Genomic DNA, 25,562 nt, shown 5'->3' on the forward strand with positions numbered 1-25,562 from the left:
AAACAAAGGTATACAAATAAGAAGCATGGTATTTGTGGGAATAATGGAATGCTAAGAAAGAATACTCCCTAATGAAGCGATCACTAGTTACATATGAAGTGGAATTTATCATGATTACTCGAAAGAACGGTTCTTCCATGCTACTACTATTTCGTCTATTTAGTAGACATCAAAGTCGTACTGTATTAATCATTATCAAAATTTCCCCAAAGTTTGTTCAGTTTTAATAAGCCTTATGTTTCTATTTTGTGTGTGCTTGAGCCAAAGTTAATATTGGGAAGGTTTAGCATTCTTCTTTCAATGTTTTTGTTTACTTACCATATAAACAAATAGGCATCAGCAACCATAATTCTCCCACATGCTTCCTTGGCTAAGTGTTTTATTGCTTGTCATATAGAATTTTAAGAAAGGAAAAGAGATTTTGCTTTCATTTGTTCTATAAAGGCGAAATAAAGCATACAATTTATTACTGACTAGCCAAGAATGCCGAAGGGAAAGGAGGATACCAAAGAGATTGAAGGACGTAGCCATGATCTTTCCAGAATTCTTGAAAAAGAGAAGGATATGAACAACCTTACGTCCCAGATCAAGTACCTTGAATATTTGGTAAAGGAACAGCAGAAACAAATTGCTTCTTCAGCTATTGAAGTTCAGAAAAAGGGAGATCAAGTGCGGGATCTACGAAAGAAACTAACGTTAGAGAAGAATCTATTTTCTTCCTCGCCAAGCATTTACTCTCCTGAACATCTTCTGCCAAAAAGCTTGTCAGCTGAAATCAAAGGAGCGGCACCAAAAAGTTGTGAGTCGAGAGGCATTGAACCAGTAGCCTCTTACGATCTGGAGAAATTTCGAAAAGACGGAAACTACCTTGATTCCAAAGTTCACGGCAAACATCCAATTGGTGAATTGGACGAATCATTCGATAACACTCCCAGGCCACCACTTGTCCTCAACAAATACAAGTCAAATCTACGACTGAACTCACAAAACGTATCGTCTGCTTGGGTTCCCGACCATTCAGTCGACCCCTTCAGTCTTGGTCCTCCCTTTTTGCAACCCCATACGGCTTCTTCACAAGCATTTTATGGCAGTCAGTTTTTTAAGAAGGGTTTGGAAAATCCAGTTCGCCTATCTGATAATGCTTGCAATCAGGAACTTCCGAACAACGGCATTCGTAAAGGGACAGAGATGTCAGAAACCAGTTCCCAAAATTACAAATGGAAGGTATGATCTTAGCATAACACAAAAAATTCTAACAAAACAGTCTGAAATTGAGCAAATTATCTTCAGAAACGATCAGTCGGCGTCCTTGTATCTGCAGCAAAAATTGAAGTCAAATGACCAAAATATGAAGCATGCGCTTATTCAGTGCATACTTCCCCTGTCATTTACACTTATGACAAACAAATTTGGCAACTTTTTGATACAAAAATGCCTTGAACAGTGTGATGAACGACAGCTGGAGGGATTTGCTCAACAGCTAAAAGCCCATATCACCGAACTTTCAACGAACGCATTTGGCTCTCACGTTGTTCAAAAGTCATTTGAGATCTATCCAGAAAATTTTGCAGCTTCCTTAATTGATCAATTAATGGAGCAGTTGCCAGAGACTTTAATGCAGAGACACTCATGCCACGTATGGCAAAAGTTTTTGGAGACTAGAAGAAAGTCATGTGCATTAGGGACAATGGATACATTCAATAAAAAACTAACTGGAAATTGGACTCAAGTTGCTACGAGCGAAATGGGCAGTTTAGTTGTGCAAACAATTTTTGAAAACTGTAAAGAACAAGAAAAGGTATGCGGTAATATTTTACATTCAGTATTAACAATTGCAGCGCCCTTGTCTTAATGAAATCATTCAAAATACTCGTTCCATTATCAGCGGACAATGGGGAAACTGGGTGATTCAACACATCATTGAGCATGGAAGTGAGGATGATCAGGAGAGAGTGTTTTTGGATATTCTTCAGAATGCAGAATTTTACAGTACAAATCAATATGCATCAAAGGTGGTTGAACGTGCGTTACGAGTGAACAATAGGACCTTTTTTAATGATTACATTGTCCTAATCACACAACCGCAAGATGGATGGGGAAGAATCTTGTTGATGGATATAGCTTCTAGCCAATATGGAAACTATATTGTCCAATATTTGTTACACGCTGCTACATCGTCCCAAAAGCGATTACTAGCAGAGCTTCTCAAAAAGCATATGGTATCTCTTCGCGGGCATAAACATGGACAAAAGATTGCGCTCTTGGTGGAAAAAACAAAGACATAAAAATGACTGGTTTCCTTAACATCCGGTTACTGAGAAAGAACAAATTCCTAATTCCGATGAGGACTAATCTACCTAGATTTTTGCGCTTATTCCGTCCATTGGAATCTTCAATTTGTTTGGATATTGAAAGAATGGGAATTTTTTATATCTTACCCTCTTGAGGAGGGACATAATCTTCGTCGTCTTCTTCATTCTCTAAATCCTCGTCTTCTTGGAGGGCTTTGGAAAAATCTATCTTTTTATTCCGTGTTCTGGAAGAAGAAGTAATGTTGGTGGGATCGATAGCTGTTAAATCTTCTGGTTCTATAGTTTCGGAATTAGAAAGTAAGCTCATGGACTCATTGCAAGACACTGTTTTTGCCCTAACTAAAACTTACCATCGGCAATTCCTTCTTCATCTTCTTCCATTGATTCTTCAGAAAGTTCCCCTTCGGATGAACTCATTTCTTCAAAATCACCATCGTCTTCTACATCTTCGATATCTGGAATAAAGTCCTCCGTGACTCTTCCCTTCCCTTTACTATTTTTTTGTTAAAAGATTATCGAAGAGTTTTTGGCTTACATGTCAGCTTTTTCATTATTCTCTGGCATTTTTGTATTCTCGTAGGTACAGCGTTTTTGGTAGGAAGTAATAATACTACGGTAAATAAAAGGCAAGCCTGCCGAAAAGTGAATTTTTAGAAAAGATTTTTTTGCTTGTTCATCTTTCTAGTCATGAAAATAAGTTTATTATTATCCTGGATAATATTCGTATGTGGTTTTGTTGTTTATTCTTCATCAAAATTGGTAAGCAATTCCTAGTCTAACTTGAATGGAAGACTTGAATTACCAAGTCAATATAACAAAAGTATGGGTAAGCTTCAAAATGAAAATTTACTGCTGGCTCTTTTCTTTCACAGTATTTGCTGTTTCCTACTATTTGTGAGATGACACAAGCGCGCGACTTGAACAGAATAAGCAATAACCCATATTGTTATCCATGTTAACCATATGATAGAATGATTTTCCAATCTAAACAAAGTATGAAACGCATTATACGCATTGCTTATGAACTGCCATCTTTCCTATAGTGTGTAAACAAATAGCTCATAAAATGACAACGAAATTCTAAAGGAATTGATACTGCGTTCAAGCGAAACAAATTCTCCAGTCGTTTTCTTTTAAATAATATAAATTTTCAGATGAAAATAATGAAAAACAAGCAGAGCACAATGCGTTCGTTTAGAAATACTTTAAATCATCACTGACGTAGAAATCGCTGTGTCCTATATCAGATGTACTATAACATAGATCGTTATTAAATAAAACCTGTAGTCAATAGAATAACTCGGTCGGTATTCAGTAAGTAATTATTTGCTTGTATTTAGAAACTCACTTTTCCTTTTTGTTTGTTTATTTACCAGAACATGTTTTTCTCGTGTGACAAAAGAAAGTAATGACACCGTCATATAAATAATAAACAGTATAAGTAGAATTCACCTTCAAGAAACATATTTCAACATAATTGCATTAGAAGAATTAAGCACTGACAATCCCTGTTACAAATCTCTCATTTTTGCGCTTAAAACGAAGTAAGAGTTCGCATCTGCTCCGTTTGTAGTTCATACGTACATTCAGAAAAGCAGGATTGAAGAACATGATTGAAAGCAAAGGCAAAAGCAAAATCCCGTCTCATCTTTCTAAGGGTAAAGAGGAAGACAGACAGTCTGCCCAGTTATCAGATTATGATGTATATCCGAAAATACAAAATATGTCCTTCCAACGGTTAGATAAAGAAAATCCTAATTATTTAAAAAAATTCCAATGTAACGTTTCTCCTCGCTCTACGACAGGAGAGAATTCAGCTGAAACAATTAAGTCGGTACCTAACAACTTCAGCCTTTTTGGAATGGTTAAATCAATGTTTAATACCGTAGGCTGTTGCCTTTTGGGTCAATATGAAGAGGAAGCATGGGATGAGTTCGTCGACGAGTCTGTTGCCTACAAAAAGTATGACCTAACGTCAACAGGGGAAATCAAACTTCCTTCCTTCCCTGTCCGCGAAGTTCCCTACTTTCAGCACAATGTTCCATATGATGGCTATCTGAGTCCTCTCAGTTACCAAGGTTGGATTCGTCATCTTTCTCAAAACGCAGGTGTAGAAGTCAGTTGGAAGAAAACGTATTGCACCGTTATGAATCCTTTTTCTAACGGAATGATCTACACCATCCCTCATAACGATGGCAGAATTCTACTAGAGTCCTGCTACTGTGAGAAAAATTTGGGCATGTCCACTTCACCAAGGATTATGGAGTTCATGCCATATAGGCCCCTTGTAAAGTTCAATTGTTCCAAATTATTCAATTCCTTCGAAAACTATTTTCGAGAACTTACGGAATTCTTGCTGAACGGACGCGCACCCCTCAACGTCTTGGTTCATCACATAATGCTCTATCACTATTATCCCACTTCTATGAAGGATGTTTTGTGGAAAGCTGTCGAAGTATACTTGGATATTCACTGCACCGAGGATCGTTATTGCAGAGTTCAAGTAGAGGCAGCTAAACGTAGACTAGGTGACATTCGACTTTATTTGGTGTACCCTCGTGATATTTACAAATTTACAAATTCCAAAGATTGGATCGCAGTCGCTACACGAGGGTTCATGTCTTATATTCAAACAAGGAACCCTTTATGTCTAGGAAGTATTCCAGTCAACAACAAGAGCATTTCCGAACTTCTTTCTTATACGACAAGTACAGATTGCATGGCTTGGCTATCCTTACTTATCTGTGCAGGGTCTAACGGGTCTCGTTTCCCACTGCATAAGTACATCAATACGAAGACACGAATCATGAAAAGTAAAACCTCAATAACGGACTTCTTGTTTTCTGATGAAGACCTGCTTTTCTTCCAAGATAAAGAATCCATCACCGAATTCAAACCTTTACAACAGCAACTTTTAAGGGAACTAGCAGATTGTGATGCTCATACACAGGCCCTTCATGATTCTAGTATTACTCGCGCAGTTGATGCATCCAAGCACCAAATGAAGGGAATTAAATTTTATGAGCAAGAAAAAACAATAGAAGAAACGAAAGAAACTCACGGCGAACTTCAAAGCAAGCGCCAACAACTTACAAAACAATTGGAACCCCGTCAGCCACAATCTCAAATTAATCGTATCTCTTCTTACAGCAGCACCATTACTCAAAAGGGTTATTTGACACCGCTGCTTATAACAAGGGTCTTCGTTCAATAAACAAGGCACCGGCCTTCACTTACTCGATATCGTAACTATTTGTCTTTTCAGTTTCTTTGTTGTATAGAAAGCACAACCTTCCTTCATTATTCCTTTACGGCCCCTCTGCATCCAAATGAAAATTATTGAACACATCCATCCTTCGAGTTACCAAGCATAAAGCTTGTATCTGTTCTATTAATTCCTATTTTTGACTCTACCATTGGTTTTAGCCAAAACTGGTTGATATTTAGATGACATTAAAAATAAAATTTTTAGAATTCGAAGATTTTCTTATTATTTAGTACGTACAAGATCCGTCTCACACAATCAAAATTAGTCTTAGTTAAGATTAAGCTAACTACTTAAATAGCACACAACCATTAAAATCTCAGAATAGCATATGGCCTCTAATGGTGGTGATAGAGGGAGGCCATTTCATCAAGGTCCTACACATCCATTTACACTTCTATAAAGAAGATACAAACGGAGCGAGATAGAGCACCTGATTAGGGCGCTCAAACCTTAGTTTTAGATACTCATTCATCATTTGATTTTAGTTGTGTAAAGAATCAGAGAGTTGGAATAACGCAAAATATAATTTTTTTTAGCAGTCACAACTTTACAGACTTCTAGCTTCTAGCTCTCTTGCTTAAGTAAATAAAAATTAACCTATTGAATAATATATATAATGTTTGAAATGTAATAATTGCTCGGTTGAAATATGTTACAGTTACTTTTATTATTCTATGCTTGTAAATAAGAAAAACCCAGATTTCCAAAATACCATTCATACCATTTTAATACTTAAATTCATCTTCCAGAGCTAACCTTGGAACGATGTTCATACTTAGAAGTTCTTGAAATAACAACTTCGCTGCATAAGGAATAGTCATTTTGACCACGTTTTTAGTGCTTTGACAACTGTTGCACCATCCTCTGTAACCCAAAAGTCCACATTCACCGCAAACATCAACATCACAAGCATCAGAGGAAAGCATCAGTCGTTCCAAAAGCAATTGAGAGGCACCGTATGCAATTAAACAATCACGTTCCATTTCACCCAAACGTAAACCACCATCACGAGAACGTCCTTCAGTTGGTTGTCGCGTCAGCACCGCCCGCGGGCCACGCGCTCGTGCATGCATTTTATCCAAAACCATGTGTTTTAGTTTCTGATAGTAAATAGGCCCAAAGAAAATATACGCTTCTAGAGGTTCTCCTGTAATTCCTGAAGTTAACATATCTTTACCTGAGTAGCTAAATCCGCGTTCAACTAGAACACGACTTGCTTCTTCAACCTTTGTTCCCCCAAAACAGGTTCCATATTCCAAAGTACCACGCATTACACCTGCCTTTCCTGACAATAACTCAATCATTTTACCGACAGTCATTCGAGAAGGAAAACCATGTGGATTCATGATGATATCAGGACAGACACCCTGGTCATTAAAAGGCATGTCCTCCTGTTGGACAATAATACCACAAACACCCTTTTGACCGTGACGAGATGAGAATTTATCACCAAGCTCTGGTCGTCGAGTCTGTCGCATTAAAACTTTGATTAAAGTCTGATCAGAGTCCGTAGTAGTAAGCATAACTTTATCGACATAGGATGGTTCAGGAGCTTTGTAAGTCATTGGGGTAGGTTTGAATCCAGATTCTACCGTCTGAGATTGTCCTAAAGCAATAGAATTATCCAAAGCGTTGGTGGGAGTCTGTTTATTAACATACACCTGACCATTCTGAACTGGAGAACCAACAGCTGCAAGGCCATCATCTTCTATAATTTTATGCTTCCAAATAACCTCACCAGTTTCTGGATCTCTTAACGGATCACCAATGCGATCGTGTGTTCCATTTGGATACTTACGAACTAGAACTGAATGCTTGTGAAGGACTTGACAGCGACCAAAACCACGGTCCATAGAAGCTTTATTCATTACCAAAGCATCCTCAATATCATATCCCGAATAACTCATAATGGCAACGGTAGCATTTTGGCCAGCAGGTAACTTGTCATATCCAATTAATTCAATCGTCTTCGTTTTTACCATTGGTTGCTGGGGATAAACCATCAAATAGAGTAGTGTATCAATCCGCTGTAATTGGTTATATCCGATAGCACCGATAGCTTGCTTACCCATTGCGCATTGGTAAGTATTACGAGGAGATTGGTTATGATGAGGATAAGGAATAAGTCCAGCAACAGCACCAAGTACAGTAAATGGTTCAATCTCCAGATGAGTCGTTTCTGGTGTGACGTCTTTTTCATATATACAGATTAAGCTGTCATTTTCTTCATTTACATCAACGTATTCAACTAGGCCTTCTTTCAGGAAGTCTTCAAACGACCATTTTCCTTCCTTCAAGAATTTGATGTGTTCCGAGGTGACTTTAGGGTAACCATTTTGTACAATAATGAGCGGACGACAAATTCGACCACCATCAGTAGATATAAAAACGGCTCGTTGATGAGTATTAATAAAGACACCGACAAAAGGCGAGATTTTGCCAGAACGACGCAAGCGTCGGAAAGACGATACAAACAATGTTGGATATTTGGAGATACCTAGAATCATACCATTTAAATAAACTAGGTATGTGCCGCTACTATGTAATTCGCGTCCAGTGACAACATGAATATCTTCAACACCAAATGCATAAGCTAAACGAATAATGGGTTCTTCTTCCTCATCTGTAGTAATATGAGTCATAAGAGCCAAGTTTTTAACTAAACCACAAGCTTCACCTTCAGGGGTATCTGAAGTGCAAAGCATACCATACTGTGAAGGCTGTAACGAACGAGGCCCTGAAACCTTTCTTGTTTTTTCAAATTGACTGGTTATCCGTGTCATCATACCCAAAGCACTAATGAAACTGAGACGTGATAAAACATGTGTGACACCAGCACGTTCCATTTTGAAACGTTTAAGAGACCAGTTTCCCGTAGATAAAGCACGAACCATACCTTGCGTAATTTGATCGCCGTGTACAGACAATTGATTGTAAGCATCAAATTCTTGCGTTCTGTGAGGTTTCTTTAAAACTTTGTCTATGTTTAGCTTCATATCACTATTAAATTTTTTGAAGAGATCTTCAAAAAGTAATGCAAGTAGTTGACCGGCCAATTCTAGACGTTTATTTCCTACATAATCACGATCATCAACTAAAGTAGGGTCAACCATAGAAATCAAAACACGACGAGTCATAACAGCGATATAAACAGCTTTAGGGTGAAAGTCTAAGTTGGAAACATTGATATGAGCAAGAACCACAGCAGCAAGGACCTCTAAAGCTTCTTCATGAGAGGGTAATCGAGCTGCACCAGCACGTCGGTTTACTTTAACACGAGCTCCAATGTATTCCAAAGCCTGCTGAGTAGTGAAAATATTAAGTTTAGCACACTCTTCAACACTAGGAGCAAATAAATCTTGGTATGATGCCTCATTACCGGCGACCAGCTCAAAAATTTCCTGATCTGATTGCAAGCCCATTGCTTTTAACACAGCAACAATCGGAATATCATCAGCAACACTGTTGTGTTTCAAATACAGCTTCCCATTTTTATGAACAACATAAGTTTTAGATTTTCGCTCATGTGTAGAAGAAGTTACTGAGGCCTGGAACATTCCCTTTTTCGGTTCAGCTTCCACAATAATACGATTCTTGGATAATTGTTCTTGAACCAAAATAACCTTTTCAGTACCTTTTACGACGAAATAACCACCTGGATCCAAGGGGCATTCGTTCAAAGTGGCCATCTCCGGTTCTGTTTTTCCGTGTAAGATACATTTATTACTTCGCAGCATGACAGGCATTCTTCCAATGGGAACATTTCTTCTACGGACAACTTGTTTGCCTCTAGTATATTCAACATCAACGTAAATGTTCGCACCGTAAGTTAAGTCTCGAAGACGGCATTCATGGGGACTAATGGAAGCTTGAATCGCATCGGCATCAGTACGTACAGGAGCGCCGACCCGAATATCGAGGTATTTTAAATAAAACCATGGTTCGACATCTGAAGTGACTTTCTGGTTTGCTTGGACAATTTTTTTTAAATCGACATCGACAAAGTAATTATAAGAGTCTAAATGTTGCTTTACAAGACCTTTAATCTTCAAAAATGCAGGTAAAAGTTGCCATTTATCTTCAATTGTAGGTACAGGATCCGTAAGCTTTTTTCCTTTATAATCGGGCTCTAAAAGAGCAGAAAAACTTTTATCGCCTTCAATCGGTCCTGTATTTGAATTCAAATCTTTTTTTCCAGACTCCTGCGACGATTTCAACCCCATTGAATTGCTGGTATTAGTAATGGTGGACGGCAAGATTGCTTCGTCTAGCAGGAAGAATCCACAATGACTCAAGGGGTCGAGAATCTTAAAAGAAACTAAAATATTAACTTAGATAGTCGCGTTTTATTTTTTCTCGGCTCATTAAAATATATTTATAGGTAATAAATGAAGAGGAATCGTTTGTGCCACAGTGATTACAAATTCGCAAAGCAAAACATGGAGTTCATTTTAAATCAAAAAGGGCAAAATTGAGTCATTTTATTTATTATATTGTCTTGAAAAGACAATAACAATTAAAAAAGAAATCAAAGAACAAAGGTCTAAAATAATTGTAATCAGAAAAAGGAATAAAATTTAAACTGACAAGAGTACCTTGGAAGCAAATTTATAAAGGACATTTAAGCTCCTCAACAAAAATGGGTTTGCTGATCAAAATCCTAATGCTTTAAGTCAATTCTAAATCTATGAAAAGAGGGGAATCGAATATGGTCGGTCAAGAGGTAAGTAATTTAGTCCAATTGGATACCAGCGTATTCGTCGTAACCACATGCCAAGTTGAGATTTTGAAGGGCTTGAGTAGCGGCACCCTTAAGCAAATTGTCAATGGTAACCACGATAACAGCTCTCTTGCCTCCAGAATGAACACCAAAGCCACCGACAGAAACGTGATTCTTGAAAGAGATATCCTTTACAAGGGGGACATCACCCTGAACATTAATCAATGGTTCGTCGGCATAGCGCTCTTGGTAGAGGTTACGCAATTCACGAGAAGTAATAGACTTATTAAGGGGAACATTGAGAGTAAGAGTAATTCCTTGGAACCATGAAGCAACGTGAGGGACGAAGGCCACGGGTTGGTTCAAATGGTGAGAAATTTCGCGTTCGTGGATGTGATCAGTCAAGGAATAAGGAATTAAGTTATTAGTCAAAACGTTAAGGTCGTTCTTGGGGGAAGGCTTGGTGCCAGCACCAGAGTAGCCAGAGACACCGAAAATGGAGGGTTGTCCACCAATGAAAGACAAGATAGGAGCTAAACCAACCTGGGAACCGGTAGCATAGCATCCGGGATTGGAAATGCGTTTAGAGTTACGCAAAGCAACACGATCGTTCAACTCTGGAAGACCATAGTTCCAGTTGTTCTCAAATCGGTAATCAGCGCTAAGATCTACAATCACGCTCTTACCATTAGCAGAAGTTAATGCATCAACGTAAGGTTTGCAAACGCCGTTGGGCAAAGCCATTACCCAAGCGTCAACTTCGCCTTCTTCTTCCAATTTCTTAACATCATCAACGGAAAGATTTACATAGTGAATTTCCTTCTTACTGTAACCAGGTAATTTGGTACCCTTGAGCTCACGAGAAGAAACGTGAGAAAGCTCAAAATGGGGGTGAGTATTGATCAAACTAATCAAATTTTTTCCAGTATGGCCACGAGCACCCAATAGAACAATCTTAGAAGGCTTAGAAGAGACAGCCTTTAAAGGCTTATGAATCTGCTGAGCTTCTACCGAATAGAAGCGTTTAGCAACGTTAGAAACGAATGGGCGAATCATTTTATTAGAATTCCAACGAGAAAACGTAGAAAAAGAACGCTTTTGAGCGGTATTAGGGGGATTGGGAGGTGTGGCAGAGTTGGTGGTTGTTTTAGGGTTGGCCTCGGCAAGGTTTGAGGATAAGCAGGCAGAAGCGAAGGGCTGATCAGATTTGATAAAATTAGAAATTGTATTCAAATCTTTTGCTCCATACCAAAAATAATAAAGATTATTGGCAAAAAGGGTGCCTTCACTTTTGGCAAAGAACCATTCCAAATTCTTGGTAGAGGGATGAAGACGCCAGAGCAAAGATGGAAAATCTGTACGTAAAGTAGAAAGAAGACTATCAACAACATTGTTGAGCCAGTTGCGGTCATAAGCACCAAAAGCAGCTAAGACTGGTAATTCAGGATTGGAGAGATCGACAACAGCGATCGATTCGTTATAGGAATCGCTGTAGACGCGAAGTTTAGCATTGGCAAAAGATTTCTTGAAGTCTTCGACGCTAGCATAGGTAGATGGGAGAGCATTGTGATGTAAAATCAAATCTTCCAAAGCCTTACTGGGGAGGGAATCCAAAGAATCAGCGTGATTGATTTTGAAGCCACGGCAGATCATTGTACCAGCACCAGATTCAGTGAAGAGTTCTTTTTGGAGGTCCTTCGTACTGATGATGGCTACTGAAGAAGTACGAGGAAGAGTATCAAGTAACTCTTTAATTTCTCTGATTTTGAGTTTGGTACCATACTTGACCCAAGGCTCTTTCATGAGGTCGTTATACTCGCGATCTAAATAGATACTGCTAATCTTCTTTTTTGTGACACCGTGGATTAAACCACCCTTTTCGTTCAAGTAAACAACCTTCAATGGTTTCAAGACGCGGGCTAGCTCACCAGCGGTAATGTCAGCGTTTACATTCAATGTTTGTCCGGAAGCAGTTTCGGCCATAGAAGTCAAGATGGGCAAAGTTCCAGCTCGGATGCTGTGTTCGATGGGAGCCTTATTAACGTTGACAATTTTACCAACATAATTGTACTTTTCCTTGTCCAGATATTCGGCTTGAAAAACACCTCCGATGATAGGACGAGCTCGTGTACCCAAACGCTCCAAAGCTTCCACAAGTTTGGCGTTTTCTTCTAAAAAGACTTTGCGAGCGACGGCCAATGTCTCGGCGTCGGTGATGCGAATACCGTCGCTGTATTGGGCTTCAATGCCACGGCTAGCTAGAATTTTGTTTAACTGAGGGCCTGCACCGTGAACAACGATAGGATAGAGACCGACATGGTTCAAAAAGGCAAGACTTTGGGCGAGTGTGTCCAATTCATCGGTAAGAATGGCACCACCGACCTTAATAATGGCAAAACGCTGGGCTTCAAACGAGGTAAAGTATCTCAAGTACTGCTCAACCTCACGGCGGCTGCCAACAGAAGACAAAATACGAACAATGGCATCCCGATCCTGTTGAATGTATTTTGGTGTAGGGACAAACGGCTGGGACTGTCCAACTGCCAAATTGCTTTGTTGACGACGAGAAAGCACAGTAGGACGCAAATAAGCACTTCCCTTTAAAATTTGGCGCTTCATCAAGCCCTTGAGAGCAGATGACTTGGCAGCTTGCTGCAGTTGTACAAGCATTGCCGCGAATCTGTCTTTGGTGGTGGTGGTTTGGAGAATTGGGTGATGGATGCCTTTTATCTTGTGTCAAACGTGCATGAGATGAATGATGAAAATCGTATAAAAATTTTTTACACTGATAAATAAAAGTTTATAAGAACTAGTAAGAAAAAAAAAAGAAACATTCGTTGAACAATGTGGAAAATAAAAATTTATTGAATGAGCCCTTTTCGTCAGCTCTTCCTGTTGCACTGTGTAGCTACTATGTTAGTTGTATACATAAAAAAATAAAGTAAAAACTGAAGAAAAAAGAGTCGGAAGGAGAGACGTGTATAAAAGATGTAACGTAAGAAGAGTAAAAATTGCTTGCTCTGTTCATTTTCTTTATTCCAATGGATGCGAAATGAAACCCGTTGGTTCAATGGACGCTTTTGCAAGATGATTGAATTTCAAACAAACGTAATAAAAGAGTTTGCTTCTCCAAGGTAAGCATTGATTGGCATTTTCGGTTTGTTTACTCAATCATGGATTGTCATCCGGTGTATCCTTTGCAGACATTAAAAACAGGAAGAAAACGATATAAAAGAAACTAGAAAAGATTACAAAACTCACAATAATTAAATAAAGAAGGCTACTTGTCTTATTCTAGACTTTTTATCTATTCTTTTATGAATTGATCTATCAACCTACAAAAACCCAAGTGTTTGTAAACAAGCATAAATTTTCAAAATCTCGGATTTATCAAATCATGCATCTTGATCTTTAAGGTAGTAATGTTAGTGGGTTTTATTTATTCATTTTCGTTAAATAAAAAAGAACAAGGAAAAACTGGAAAACAATTTCCGAATCTTCCAAACACTGATGGTATATTAGATCGCTTGGAAGGACCTGAACAACTGCGAAAATTTTTTGTTCTTTCCTGTTTACATTTTTGATTTCTTCTATCTTTGCATTTCCCAATATCGATTCCTTAAAGTAAAAAAAATAAAAGGCGAAAAAAAAAGGTATGGAATAAGCGAGGACGATAAACTTGCAGTGACTTGTTTGATATTTTCACCTATTATATTGAGTGGAATTGTATTCTTGTTGACGTTTTTTTTTCGCATTGCTAGATTCTGCTATTTCTAACGTTTGGTTCAGTAGCTGTTTAATCTTTTAGTTTCTTTTTTTGTTGTTTATTTCAATCACAAAACATAATAGTTTTAAATTATGTCGTTTCAAAAATTCCCCCGTCATTTATTATCAATCCGTGATTTGAGCCGTGAAGAGATGTTAAAGCTCATCACTCGTTCGGCAGAAATCAAGCATGATTACAAAAAAAGATTTGCCAATAGGGAAAACGTTCAGCTCGGTGGACTGGAGGGTCAAAACGTTGCCATGATCTTCAACAAACGCAGTACACGTACTCGTGTCTCTGTCGAAACCGCTGTCAACACCCTTGGCGGGAATTGTATGTTCTTAGGAAAAGATGATATCCAATTGGGTGTCAACGAGTCCTTCTACGATACCTCCAAGGTGATTTCAAGTATGGTTGCAGGTGTGGTTGCTCGTGTGAATAAGTATTCAGATGTCGCCAATTTCGCCCAACATGCTTCTTGTCCCGTCATTAATGGTCTCTGCGACACGTTCCATCCTTTACAAGCTTTAGCGGACTTGCTCACCATCCAAGAGGCCTTTGGCACCTTTAAAAACTTGAAACTTGCCTGGATCGGAGACGCTAACAACGTCTTGCATGATCTGATGATCGCTTGTGCAAAGGCTGGTATCGACACAACCATCGCAAATCCAAAGAACGTCGAGATCCGTAGTGATATTCTTAATCTTGTCCGTGAAAGCTCTAAAGAAACGAACGCCAAACACATTATCAGCCATGATCCTGCGGCTGCTGTTCGAGACGCAGACATTGTGGTTACAGATACCTGGATTTCCATGGGCCAAGAGGCCGAACGCCAAGCTCGTCTCAAACAGTTTGCTGGCTTCCAGGTCACAGAGAAAATCATGCAACTAGCAAAACCTCATTGTAAATTCATGCATTGTATGCCCCGTCACCCCGAGGAGGTCTCAGATGGGGTGTTCTACGGCCCAAATAGCTTGGTGTTTCAAGAAGCTGAAAATCGAAAATGGACCACAGTCGCTGCTCTTGAAGCTTTGGTCGTCAACCGTGGTAATATTTAGACATTTCCTACATACTTCCTGTTTCCAGCTTCCTTCTCCATATTTTCAAATGAATTTGCTAATGTTTCCTTTTATTTCTTTGGACGCGTGAATGAAAGATAAAAACTGTATGTTCTACAAATGTCACTGTCATAGTTCTTACGTATATAAAGAATGAATGCCCATAAAAGAAACGGACGAAAAGAAGAATTCATAGTAGAATACATTCATGGTTTATACTACAAGACGAAAGAGCGTATACCCAATAGACTAGAAAATCTGTGGGATTTACGACTAGAATCGAACAATAAACAAGCTTATTCAATAGCAAAGCAATTATCATCATCATTTCGTAAATCTATCTGCTCGATAAGCATGGGGGGGTGTAGGTCGCAGAAGCAAATCAGGCTGGAAACAGCGAAAGAAAATAATTTTAACAAACGGATGCTCAGACGTCATCATAACTTATCAAGCTTTACTTGATGCGAATACCAGTAGCCTTTAAAGCTTCATGATATTCTTTGAGGCTTTCCTTGGCTTTATCGACGTATTGTTGTTTCTTTTGATCAGAAAGTTTTCTCCAAGCTTCACTAACCATGCGGCTGTTCTCGGTCAAGTAAGGACTAAGGGCAGGGACACCCATTTCATTACGGAGTGATTCGTTTTTCATAATATCCAATAGGAAGAGGTTGAAAGCACCAGCAGGGCGCTTAGGAAGATCAGGATGACGAAGCTTTTGCAAATTGACACCCAAAGGCTTCAGCTCTTTCATACGGCGACGGTTTTCCTCACGGATTTGGGCAAGAGAGAACTGGCGGAGTTGGTCGTCAAAAGCCTTCTTTTTAGCAGCGTACTCTCTTTCAAATTCTTGTTTAAACTTTTGAACCTCTTCAGGAGCCATAGTACTGTAGACATCACGAATTTGTTCCCAGCGATCGGTGACACCTCGTTGACCCTTGGTTTTATGCATCAACATATTCCATATTGTCCTTACACGAGGAGGTTGTAAAGTGCGTAAAACGTCTGTATCTGCAAAAGAAACAGCGCTTGTTGAAAATAAACGATAAACAGGCCTAAAGAACATAGTTCGCTACGTGTTTACTTGAATGGGAAATGACAAGTAGCACAGCAACAAGGTTGCGTAAATAAAGTCGAATTTACAAGAAAGATGCAAGCAAAAAAGTTAGTAGGAGAATGTTAAGGGAAAACTATTAAATTTAAATTACAAGATAATATAAGGGACTAGTGTATTTTTGTTTACTTTTGTTTTTTGGGTCATTGGAAACATGATTTCATCCTCTTATCCTTGCGTTCGGATTTCTTTAAATACCGTAATAAAGCTTACATATTAGAATGTCCTTCGTAGAAACAAAATAGTGCAATGAAGCCTCTTTGAAAGGATCCGTCCGAAAGGAGGAATCATAACCATATTGGGTCATTACCAAGTGTGTCCCTTGATGGAAAGATGAAACTAATTCACTCTATAAAACAGAAAGTAAAAAAGGAATACAATATGAAGAGGATCGAAAAGTTAAATGAAACAAAATAAATAGCTTAAGGAAAAAAGTATTGACGACAACGGCAGGATTCGAACCTGCGCTCCCAAAGGGAATCCGCTAGGCTACTAAATAGCAGGCGAACGCCTTAAAACCACTCGGCCACGTTGTCTTTTCGTTATTTAGTGGAAGCAAATAAGTATTATATTCCTGTAAACTTATATTGTAATGATGAATAAAACTAGAGAGAACCGTGGTTTCAGCCTATAGGATGGAATCGAGGTACTATCATTTTTAAAGAAAAAGAAAATAAAATAATAGAGTAATTGTTAATTGAAGCTATTAGTTGTTCCGATAACGACTTTGTACTTTTGACTTGTTTCCGTAAACATCTCCCATTCCCTAATTTGTCACGTTAATAATTCTCAAGGGGTATGAGAATAAATATCGAGTAAAAGTAATAATTACAATTGTAGGAAAAAGTACGCTAATTAGACTCTGTTGTACTCGCTAGTAATGTCCAGGGATTTGGTTAGCTGTATTGAAAGTATACAGGCGATCTTATTTACCTACACGTCTATAATAGAAAAAAAAAAAATTGATATCTTATCAATCTAAATAGAGCTAACTTAAACGAACGCTCCTTTAACTTTATTTCTTTCAAAGTTCGTTCACGATGCGTTCTTCTCCACAAATGAAAAACGTCTTTGTGTATGACATCTCCTCTGGTGTTTCATCAGACGTAAGCTGATCCTGTTTCCTTTTTTTCGATTTCCATCGTAATCCCGTTAAGGTTCCCTTTTTACAAGTCAAAGACACTGCTGTTGGTTTAAACATACGCGACAGAAACTTTTTTCTTCTTTTCTGAACTTGTCTTTAGCCATCGTATTCACGTTTTCGAGATTACTTATTTACTATTTTTTAATTTTGTAATTTTGTAATTTGGATTATTTCTGATTCCAAACTACAGTATTTTTGTAAATATGTCGTTAAATCCTCATATGCTAGAAAAGAAAGCCATTTTCTTTATCATCGGTCCCTCTGGTTCGGGAAAAACAACAATGGCCAAGTTTTTAGCAGACAAACTTAGTTTTGAATACATCGAGGGTGATGATTTGCACCCTAAAGCGAACATTGAGAAAATGGGATCAGGCCAACCTTTAAATGACGAAGATCGTTGGGGTTGGCTTTACAATTGCGGAGGTGCATGCGCTATGCAGTTGGACGATCCTAATGTAAAAGGGATTGTGATGACTTGTTCAGCTTTGAAGTGTGCCTACAGAAATATCCTCCGTGACTCTTTGAAGCATCGTCCTGGCAGCGTCCATTTTATCTACTTGATGGCACCCAAAGAGGTGCTGATTGAGAGAACCAGCGCTCGAAAGAATCATTACATGAAGGCCGACATGGTGGAGAGCCAATTACGTGATATGCAAGCCCCTAAGGACGATGAAAAGGATGCATATACCTTGAATGTTAATAAACCACCTGAAGAGTCTAAGGATGATTGCTTTGCTTTGGCCAAGGACATTTTGAAGAAGGAGGAGACTTACAAGAACTGAAAGTAAAACGCTTCTGATGAAACTATTTTTTTCTGTAATACAATTCTTCTGTAATTACTTTCTACATCTGCAACGTTGTCTATCCTGTATTCTCACCTTTCTTCATTTCATGATAAAAGAACATATTCATTAGTATTAGCAGGAAAAAATTATCGTGAAAAGATTGTAATAGTACTTTCATAGATGATATGATCACAAGGTAAGAAAAGGGGAAAGTTATTTGGCTATTGTCAATGCTTCCCCTTTGGTTTTCTTTGACAAATTTGTGATGTTTCGAGTGTGCTTCCTATTCAGTTAGAGCACCGCCAACTCAAGATGCAAATATTCATGCAATGATTCCTTGTTCGTCTTTCCGTCTCCATAATGTAATTTCCGATTGTTTAAAGTAACGCCGTTGGTCTTCATCAACAAGAATCAAGCTCAAGTAGTAGCGTACGTTGAACTTTTTGTTGACATCGCGAAACGTAGGCGTTAGCGAGTAGCCATTCAAAAACATGCGCAAAGGAATCGTTTCTCCACGATTCGGATTTCCATCCATGACCTGAAAACGTGTCACGGTTTCACTATTACTGTACTGGTTTGGTGGAGTTCCAATGGTCTCTCGTCGTATAATATTCACTTCCATGCGCTGGACTTTGATTCGAACAAGGATGAAATAAATTTTCCCTACTATGACATCGCGCAAATGATACTTGTTCTTCGTGTATTCAAACTCAATATGAAGACAGTCATCAATACCGACATCCATCTTGATGAGGCTATTCGTTTCGGGCTCATTCTCATAGCGATACACCCATAAATCTTTTTCTCGAATCACGTCCGTCATTTTTCGTGTCACGGTAACTCTGCAAAAGTAACGTAGTTTTACATTTTTCCCAAAGTACGATTCATAGGGCTTTTCCACATGCTTGAATTCAAAGTCAAACATTTGAGCTTGTCGCATTTCTCCAGGGGAAGCAAGCTCTTGCACACTCCTTGTAAACTCATGGATGTTTCCTTTGTCATATGTATTTTCTATACAGCCAACAAACTCAATCTTGATTCCATTGTGATCCAACTTTCTTCCATCTTTCAACCGAATCATAACCTGTTCAATAATAATTCATTAGTAACTAACCAAAATGAAAAACAGTAGTATTTCCTTAAAAGCTTTTCTATACATGCAGAGCCCTCAGATCATGAAACGTACCGCGCCTTTTACAGATTCATCACTTCCATAGACTGGGGCTTTGTCCTTCCGTCCTTGTTCAAATTCGATATCTACAAACGAGCGTTCTTCTTCATTTTCCAAGTGGATATCAACATCAATCGGGCTTCTAAAAAGGTATTCCATTGAGGCTAAATGCGTCAATGTACGAATCTTCTCGTCGCAAAAGTTGCAGCTGGAACAACGTACTCTTCACTATTTAAGATAAGTAGAACAATCTTCTTAAAGAAAAATGCAAGCAGAAATCCTGGAGGAATGAAAGACACAATCTGGCTGCTCTTTTAGTAGAGTTTTTCTCTCCATTCAGGTTTGCGAGTAACATTAAAGTTACACAAAATAAGATACAGTATAATTGTGAATTGCCGTAAGCTGTAAACAATCCTTGCAGTAGACATGGAATTAGACACAATGAAATGGAATGATATAACACTCACAGCTTTTTATGCTAAATACCAAAGGATGTTCTTCTCCCTCGGTACTAATTGTGAAAAGCTTCAGTTTTATAGTCAAAGCTTCAATATCTGAATCAGCGTCGCGTATTTCCTCTCTGCAAAAAAAGAACTAAAATGACTTATATAAACCAAATTCCGATAAGCCGAAAGTCCTCGATTCCTTCATTTAGCCAAAATCAACGATGAATGTTTATTAACGCTACGTAATGAACCTTCCATCATTTTACCTACAAGTAAGTACCAACATTCTTGTTCATCAAGCACTGTAGAAACGTTAAAGAATGTTTGTAGAAAGATCTATGTAAGCATATCTTTATCCTTGTAACTGATATACTAATCGCTCTAGTTTGTATGGGTTAACTGTGTGCACATGTCTGCTGTTCTTCTTTGTATACCATTTCAACGCCAAATATGAACTTCAACCTATTCTTACTTTGGGATTATTAAATGCGAGTTTGGGAGCTATATCAGATTTGTTAGCGCAGGCCCTAGATTCTTACAAGTCGATGGAATTTCAGAAGAAACGTGACATTACTTTAGAAAAATACGGAAACTCAATTCTTTTGCCTGCTAGAACAGCTAAACTGGACTTTCACAGGACGATTCGTTATGCGGCATATGGTAAGTAAAATTCAAAAAGCTGAGTGCTTGTTTCGTTTGGGAGTTGAGCTAATCTAACTTTTGTAGGTTTATGTTTTACACCAATCCAGGTAGGTTAGGTCGAAAAAGATTTTGGCTTTTTGCTTAGAAACATTACTGACGCGACAGTACCATTGGTTTGCAAGTTTGAAAAACTTGGTACAAGGAGAGAATGAGTTTTTCTGCAACCTTTTCCGAGTAGCTATTGACCAGTTGTTATTTGCTCCTCTTGGTCTTGGATTTTTCTTTTTTTTTATGGTAAGCCATGCTGTGCTATTCTCGGCTAGAAAGCAAATTAAATTGATAGGTTTCTAATCATTCACCTATAGGGCATTACCGAATGCAAGTCTGCAGACAAAATCAAAGCTTTCTTCAAAAAGAATTATGTTCCTACTCTTAAGGTTTGTCCTTGTAACTGCGGTTGATGCGCAACAAATCTATGCGGTTCAACAGAGCTTGATGAAAATACTAATTCTACTAGGCGAACTACATCTTGTGGCCAGCCGCACAATTCATTAACTTCACTTTTATTCCGTTTGTTTTTCAAGTCTTATTTGTTAATGCAATCGCCATGATTTGGACAAGTTATCTAAGTTTGAAAAACAGCTCTTCTAATGTGAGCCTACATGATTAATATTATTGAACATTGTAATGAATTATGAGAATAAAGTTTTCAGTGATCAACGAACATATTTGACGCTGAATGTCGTCTAAACATATCATTCTCGTTTTTCAAATGGGACACATAAACATATGTGATATTCTAATACCAAAAAAGGGACTGACCTATGTTTTCTTCCTTGTTATGCTTCGTTTGTATTTTATTCTGCAAAATACTTATATCTCTCTTCTCTTACTTTGATAATCGTTGTGAATATGGCTTAACAGTAGAAACGACAACAAGCCTTCACAGAAGAATCATGGCCTCTCGAAACTTTCATAGTCAAGTGTAAAACTTACATTGTTATGTTCGCTTTTGCAACAAAGCTTCCTTCTTTCATTTACACCTGCCTATTACACTTTCTTTTCTCTAGTGATTTGCACAGATACTTTTCATAGTCATTAATGTATATCGGTTTTGCATACCCAAGAAAAAATTGGGACTATACCTTTCGTTACCCTTCTTTAGAGCTTGTAGTTTACAAATTACCGTTGTCAATCATCGATTTTTACTATTTATTTCAAACCATTGTTTCGTACCGAATCGCTCCTTGGCATGTTCAAAACTAGAATAACGACAACCTTATAGGTCCCTATTCAGGCTAACTAAACAAAAACGAACAAACTCAGAGAACGCCAATAATAACATTGCAGTATGAATGTTGAGAGTAGGTCTTTTGGAAGCTTTACTATATGCGAGAACGAATGCTAATCCGCTTTTAGACGTCGCTTCACCTTCCGGTTGCTCTACGACGGTCACCGTCTTTTCTCTCTTTGGAATTATATGTACTTTATTGAAAGCGAAATCGTTTATTCGGTTCCTTTATAACAACTACTTTGCTAAAGGAACAAAGGTATTTTATTGGAAAGAACGACTTATTTTAGTTCGTATCACTAACTGATCTCAATAGCTTACTGTTTACGGTGCCAAACAAGGTGCTTGGGCAATCGTTACTGGTGCTACCGATGGCATTGGAAAAGAATATGCCACGCAACTAGCTACTGCCGGATTCAATGTTGTTTTAATTAGCCGTACTCAAGAAAAATTGGATGCCTTGGCTCACGAACTCGAAACGGTTGCTAAAATCCAAACTCGTACCATCGCTTTGGACTATACCAAAGCAGATAAGACTTCGTTTGAAACCATTGCTGAACAACTGAAGAAACTTCCTATCACGGTTTTGATTAACAATGTTGGCCAATCCCACGTTATGCCAACCAGCTTTGAAGAAACTGCTGAGATGGAGATGGACAATATTATGCATATTAATTGCTTCGGAACCCTTCATACCACGAAAGCTATCCTCCCTATCATGATGGAGCAACGCCGTAAAGACAAGAAGGGCCCCCGTTGTCTAATTTTGACCATGGGCTCATTTGCCGGTCTTGTTCCCTCCCCTTACCTGAGTACATATGCTGGCTCTAAGGCTTTCTTATCTAACTGGTCTGCATCAATGGCTGAGGAAGTGAAACCTGAAGGTATTGATGTCTGGTGCTACAACTCTTATCTTGTTGTTTCCGCCATGTCAAAGATCCGCCGCCCCAATATGACTACTCCTACTCCCAAGGCATTTGTCCGTGAAGCTTTAAGCAGCATCAACGTTCAACGCGGTGGAAGCGCTCCTTACATTAGCCAGCCTTATCCTGCTCATGCTATTATGAGCTGGTCCTTGGAGGAATTCCTTGGAAGTGTCAAATACTTTGTAGTAAGCCAGGTTGCCGCAATGCATCTTGACATTCGCAAGCGTGCATTAAGAAAGCAAGCTCGAATTCAACAATCTGTCTCTGCTCAGACTAGTGCTTAATTAATCGCGAGGTCTTAAGATGCTTTTCAAAACTTACTAGACTTTCCCGATTATACTAACAGTACATGCTAAATATGCAATATTAGTCATCGAATACTCTACAGAATACAATATAATCTACTAATAAAAGGTTTATAGACTGAAACTACCGAGTCGAATTTCTATATGCACAAAAAATAATAGCTCATTTTTTAACAAGGCGCTTTGCTTTGACCAAACAAGTCGCTTATGTATTAAGAGTCTACTCAAGTTCGGAAATGTTACCACGTTCAGAAACGTAGATACCGTCCAAAAACTTACGAATATCCTTGTTGCGGACATTGCAAATTTGCTTGATGTTGGCGGCAGATTGAGAAACGTTTTCCAAAGAGTTGCCCTCGATGATCAATTCATCCTTGACGTTGGCAGACATGGAAACGGTAACACCAGGCAAGCACTTGATGACACGAGTAATACGTTCACCCAAGAAGTTACGGATCTCAACAACGGTACCGTTTTCGGACAAATTGATGTTGATGGGAAAGTGTGCGTAAACAAGACGCATCTTGTAACGGAAACCTTGAGTAACACCAACAATCATGTTGTTGATGATGGAACGAACGGTACGAAGGCAAGCATTGTGCAAACGAGAACCGTGCCAGACAATGAACTTAATAGCGTTGCCTTGCTTCTTCAATTCCAAGTCAACATGGCGCAAGCTCTTGGAAAGAGAGCCACGGGGACCTTTGACGGTGACATTACGGGCCTTAATGTCAACAGTAACACCCTTGGGGATTGGCAAAGTCTCGTCCTTGTAAATATCACGTCCCATCCTGCAAAGTAGTGTTGGTGGTGTCGTTCCCTTTTTCCAGTAGATAATTTCCGTTTCGAGTTCCTGTGACTGTACTTCATAAGTAGGGTAGGGTTATTATTTTTGGATAGCTTAATGCATTGTGTAGAAAAATCCTATTAATATTATGGAATCAAATAATAAAGTGATCGTTAATTAAATATAACGAATTTTAAAAATTGCAGTAACGTGTATGCAAGAAAATATATGAGAGGAAAGAAGGGGGAGATGAGGAAGCAGAAGTAGAAAACGAGGGATTAAAAGCATAATACGCGGCAGAAGTAATCAGCTCATAAGTATATGACTTAGCGGGAGCCTTTGTAATACTCACGTTGAACATCAACAATTTTAAGACCACGTTGCATAGCAATGTCTTCTGGAAGAGCTTGCTCATGTAATGCTTCAAAAACTGCTTTAACAACATTCATGCCATTTTTTGAGCCCATTATTTCACCGCTTAAATCCTTGATACCTGCACATCGACAAATCTCAAACAGGATAGCGTTGCAACGTAAGCCAAAACCTAAATGACGGGTTAGTTATTGTTCCTATTGTGAAATAAAGCCACTGTCTGTGACTTCCGAGGATGAATTAGACTTACCAGCAGGACGAGATCGTAAAGCAAGGCGGACAGCGTGAAACTTTTTATGCAAATTGCCATATACCGTCCTGTCTTCGTATCGTGGAATACACTTCATGCTTTTGACGGCACGAGCACAAGACTGTTTGTAAGATAATGAATAGTTTGCAGCTTTTCCTTCGCCATAACCAATGACCCCATTCCGGTTACCAACAACGGTTAGAACGTAGATACTGGGAATTTTACCTTTGCGGGTTTGGTTAACGACACGGCGAATGACCAAAGGAACGAAGACAAATGATTGTAAATAAGATTTCGGGACACCTGTCGTCTCCACTAAAAAGTCAGTCATTGTAGCTCCCTGGTTTGTTGTTCCAAAACTGAAAGGAGTATAACTAACGGGTGGTTTGGCGCGGAAAATATCCGCTGGAGGTGTATAGTTTTTAAACTTTTCTTCATTAAACGCATTATATTCGTCAAAGTTTTGGAAGCTGGAAAATTCATCCAAGGGACGAACATACTTGTCAAATGGAGAAAAGTATTGCAAATGTAAATTAGTTTTACGTAAACCCTTGGCATTTTCCAATGCCTGCTTGGAAAGCGGATGGTTTCGGATATAGTCTTCTTGCAAAGAAGCATCCTGTTGAAACTTTTTAACCATTTCTTCCCAAGGACTCTTTGCATCCAATTTATCCTTAGAAACAACTTCAGGAGCTACTGGAGAGGATTTATGCTCAGTTGATTTGGGATCGAACGCGTATGACGGTTGGGAAGCAGCATTCGAATCTTTAAAATCACCAGAAGCGTCGATTTTCGACGATTCTTTGGTATCATCCTTCGGTTGCTCTGGTGGAGACGCGTCCTTTGAAGCTATATTTCTAACCATTCCATATGTATGAAAGGAAGAGCGTCCTAAACGATAGCTCAACCGCATGTTTGCCGAAAAAAAGTGTAGTATATGATTTGTCATTTTGGGTTGCTATTTATCCATACAAAGTAAAACGGAAACCACCGACTCTAATACAAAAACACGTAAAAAAATATGTTCTTTCAAGCAAAGCAATTCATAAAACGGATGAATCACAAACAAGTTTTCTTCGATTTGTAGACTCTGCGACCAATCAAAAATTTATCCTTTTATTCAAAATTACAAGTTCAAAATTATTTTTCTGTAAATTAACTGCCAACGTCTAAAAGAAGACTCTCCTTTTACTTCCTCTCCTTGCGCG

General features: G+C 38.6%; 13 protein-coding genes and 1 non-coding gene across 14 annotated transcripts; 6 read left to right on the forward strand and 8 right to left on the reverse strand.

The window, feature by feature from the left end:
* The first annotated feature begins 37 nt into the window (after positions 1-37).
* On the forward strand, positions 38-3,083 carry SPOG_00226 (meiotic PUF family protein 1). The gene is made up of 3 exons (XM_013167735.1): positions 38-1,224; positions 1,265-1,798; positions 1,839-3,083. The coding sequence occupies exons 1-3, from the start codon at positions 484-486 to the stop codon at positions 2,283-2,285; spliced, it is 1,722 nt and encodes a 573-aa protein (XP_013023189.1). The 5' UTR covers positions 38-483; the 3' UTR covers positions 2,286-3,083.
* Positions 178-2,905, reverse strand: SPOG_00227 (histone chaperone Chz1). Its single transcript, XM_013167736.1, has 4 exons — positions 2,848-2,905; positions 2,663-2,805; positions 319-2,588; positions 178-255 (listed from the first exon to the last, which is right to left on the reverse strand). Exons 1-3 carry the CDS (start codon positions 2,874-2,876, stop codon positions 2,428-2,430), a joined length of 333 nt encoding a protein of 110 aa, XP_013023190.1. The 5' UTR covers positions 2,877-2,905; the 3' UTR covers positions 178-255; positions 319-2,427.
* Positions 3,084-3,722: 639 nt separating the features above from the next.
* On the forward strand, positions 3,723-5,794 carry SPOG_00228 (uncharacterized protein). The gene has a single exon (XM_013167737.1). It carries the CDS (start codon positions 3,922-3,924, stop codon positions 5,524-5,526), a length of 1,605 nt encoding a protein of 534 aa, XP_013023191.1. The 5' UTR covers positions 3,723-3,921; the 3' UTR covers positions 5,527-5,794.
* A 422-nt stretch (positions 5,795-6,216) lies between these two features.
* On the reverse strand, positions 6,217-9,885 carry SPOG_00229 (DNA-directed RNA polymerase III complex subunit Rpc2). The gene has a single exon (XM_013167738.1). It carries the CDS (start codon positions 9,801-9,803, stop codon positions 6,306-6,308), a length of 3,498 nt encoding a protein of 1,165 aa, XP_013023192.1. The 5' UTR covers positions 9,804-9,885; the 3' UTR covers positions 6,217-6,305.
* Positions 9,886-10,018: 133 nt separating this feature from the next.
* SPOG_00230 (N-acetyl-gamma-glutamyl-phosphate reductase/acetylglutamate kinase) lies at positions 10,019-13,046 on the reverse strand. Its single transcript, XM_013167739.1, has one exon. It carries the CDS (start codon positions 12,968-12,970, stop codon positions 10,313-10,315), a length of 2,658 nt encoding a protein of 885 aa, XP_013023193.1. The 5' UTR covers positions 12,971-13,046; the 3' UTR covers positions 10,019-10,312.
* Positions 13,047-13,588: 542 nt separating this feature from the next.
* SPOG_00231 (ornithine carbamoyltransferase Arg3) lies at positions 13,589-15,443 on the forward strand. The gene has a single exon (XM_013167740.1). The coding sequence runs from the start codon at positions 14,159-14,161 to the stop codon at positions 15,122-15,124; it is 966 nt and encodes a 321-aa protein (XP_013023194.1). The 5' UTR covers positions 13,589-14,158; the 3' UTR covers positions 15,125-15,443.
* Positions 15,444-15,578: 135 nt separating this feature from the next.
* SPOG_00232 (cytosine-mismatch binding protein 1) lies at positions 15,579-16,391 on the reverse strand (the record flags this gene model as incomplete). The annotated part of the gene is made up of 2 exons (XM_013167741.1): positions 15,579-16,176; positions 16,330-16,391. 2 exons carry the CDS (start codon positions 16,389-16,391, stop codon positions 15,579-15,581), a joined length of 660 nt encoding a protein of 219 aa, XP_013023195.1.
* A 285-nt stretch (positions 16,392-16,676) lies between these two features.
* SPOG_16218 lies at positions 16,677-16,771 on the reverse strand. The gene has a single exon. It is a non-coding gene; the product is annotated as a tRNA-Ser (tRNA).
* A 382-nt stretch (positions 16,772-17,153) lies between these two features.
* SPOG_00234 (retromer complex subunit Vps26) lies at positions 17,154-19,692 on the reverse strand. Its single transcript, XM_013167743.1, has 2 exons — positions 19,351-19,692; positions 17,154-19,248 (listed from the first exon to the last, which is right to left on the reverse strand). Exons 1-2 carry the CDS (start codon positions 19,492-19,494, stop codon positions 18,487-18,489), a joined length of 906 nt encoding a protein of 301 aa, XP_013023197.1. The 5' UTR covers positions 19,495-19,692; the 3' UTR covers positions 17,154-18,486.
* On the forward strand, positions 17,339-19,519 carry SPOG_00233 (gluconokinase). Its single transcript, XM_013167742.1, has one exon. The coding sequence runs from the start codon at positions 17,583-17,585 to the stop codon at positions 18,159-18,161; it is 579 nt and encodes a 192-aa protein (XP_013023196.1). The 5' UTR covers positions 17,339-17,582; the 3' UTR covers positions 18,162-19,519.
* A 29-nt stretch (positions 19,693-19,721) lies between the features above and the next one.
* On the forward strand, positions 19,722-21,608 carry SPOG_00235 (Mvp17/PMP22 family protein 2). The gene is made up of 6 exons (XM_013167744.1): positions 19,722-20,121; positions 20,167-20,441; positions 20,508-20,530; positions 20,589-20,717; positions 20,789-20,860; positions 20,941-21,608. Exons 1-6 carry the CDS (start codon positions 20,102-20,104, stop codon positions 21,091-21,093), a joined length of 672 nt encoding a protein of 223 aa, XP_013023198.1. The 5' UTR covers positions 19,722-20,101; the 3' UTR covers positions 21,094-21,608.
* A 71-nt stretch (positions 21,609-21,679) lies between these two features.
* On the forward strand, positions 21,680-23,892 carry SPOG_00236 (ketoreductase). The gene is made up of 3 exons (XM_013167745.1): positions 21,680-21,787; positions 21,843-21,973; positions 22,031-23,892. Exons 1-3 carry the CDS (start codon positions 21,775-21,777, stop codon positions 22,922-22,924), a joined length of 1,038 nt encoding a protein of 345 aa, XP_013023199.1. The 5' UTR covers positions 21,680-21,774; the 3' UTR covers positions 22,925-23,892.
* SPOG_00237 (60S ribosomal protein L9) lies at positions 23,041-23,809 on the reverse strand. The gene has a single exon (XM_013167746.1). The coding sequence runs from the start codon at positions 23,733-23,735 to the stop codon at positions 23,166-23,168; it is 570 nt and encodes a 189-aa protein (XP_013023200.1). The 5' UTR covers positions 23,736-23,809; the 3' UTR covers positions 23,041-23,165.
* On the reverse strand, positions 23,737-25,562 carry SPOG_00238 (ribosomal protein subunit S5). The gene is made up of 2 exons (XM_013167747.1): positions 24,355-25,562; positions 23,737-24,276 (listed from the first exon to the last, which is right to left on the reverse strand). The coding sequence occupies exons 1-2, from the start codon at positions 25,301-25,303 to the stop codon at positions 24,059-24,061; spliced, it is 1,167 nt and encodes a 388-aa protein (XP_013023201.1). The 5' UTR covers positions 25,304-25,562; the 3' UTR covers positions 23,737-24,058.

This window comes from Schizosaccharomyces cryophilus, assembly GCF_000004155.1.
Source record: "Schizosaccharomyces cryophilus OY26 unplaced genomic scaffold supercont4.3, whole genome shotgun sequence".
NCBI lineage: Eukaryota > Fungi > Ascomycota > Schizosaccharomycetes > Schizosaccharomycetales > Schizosaccharomycetaceae > Schizosaccharomyces > Schizosaccharomyces cryophilus.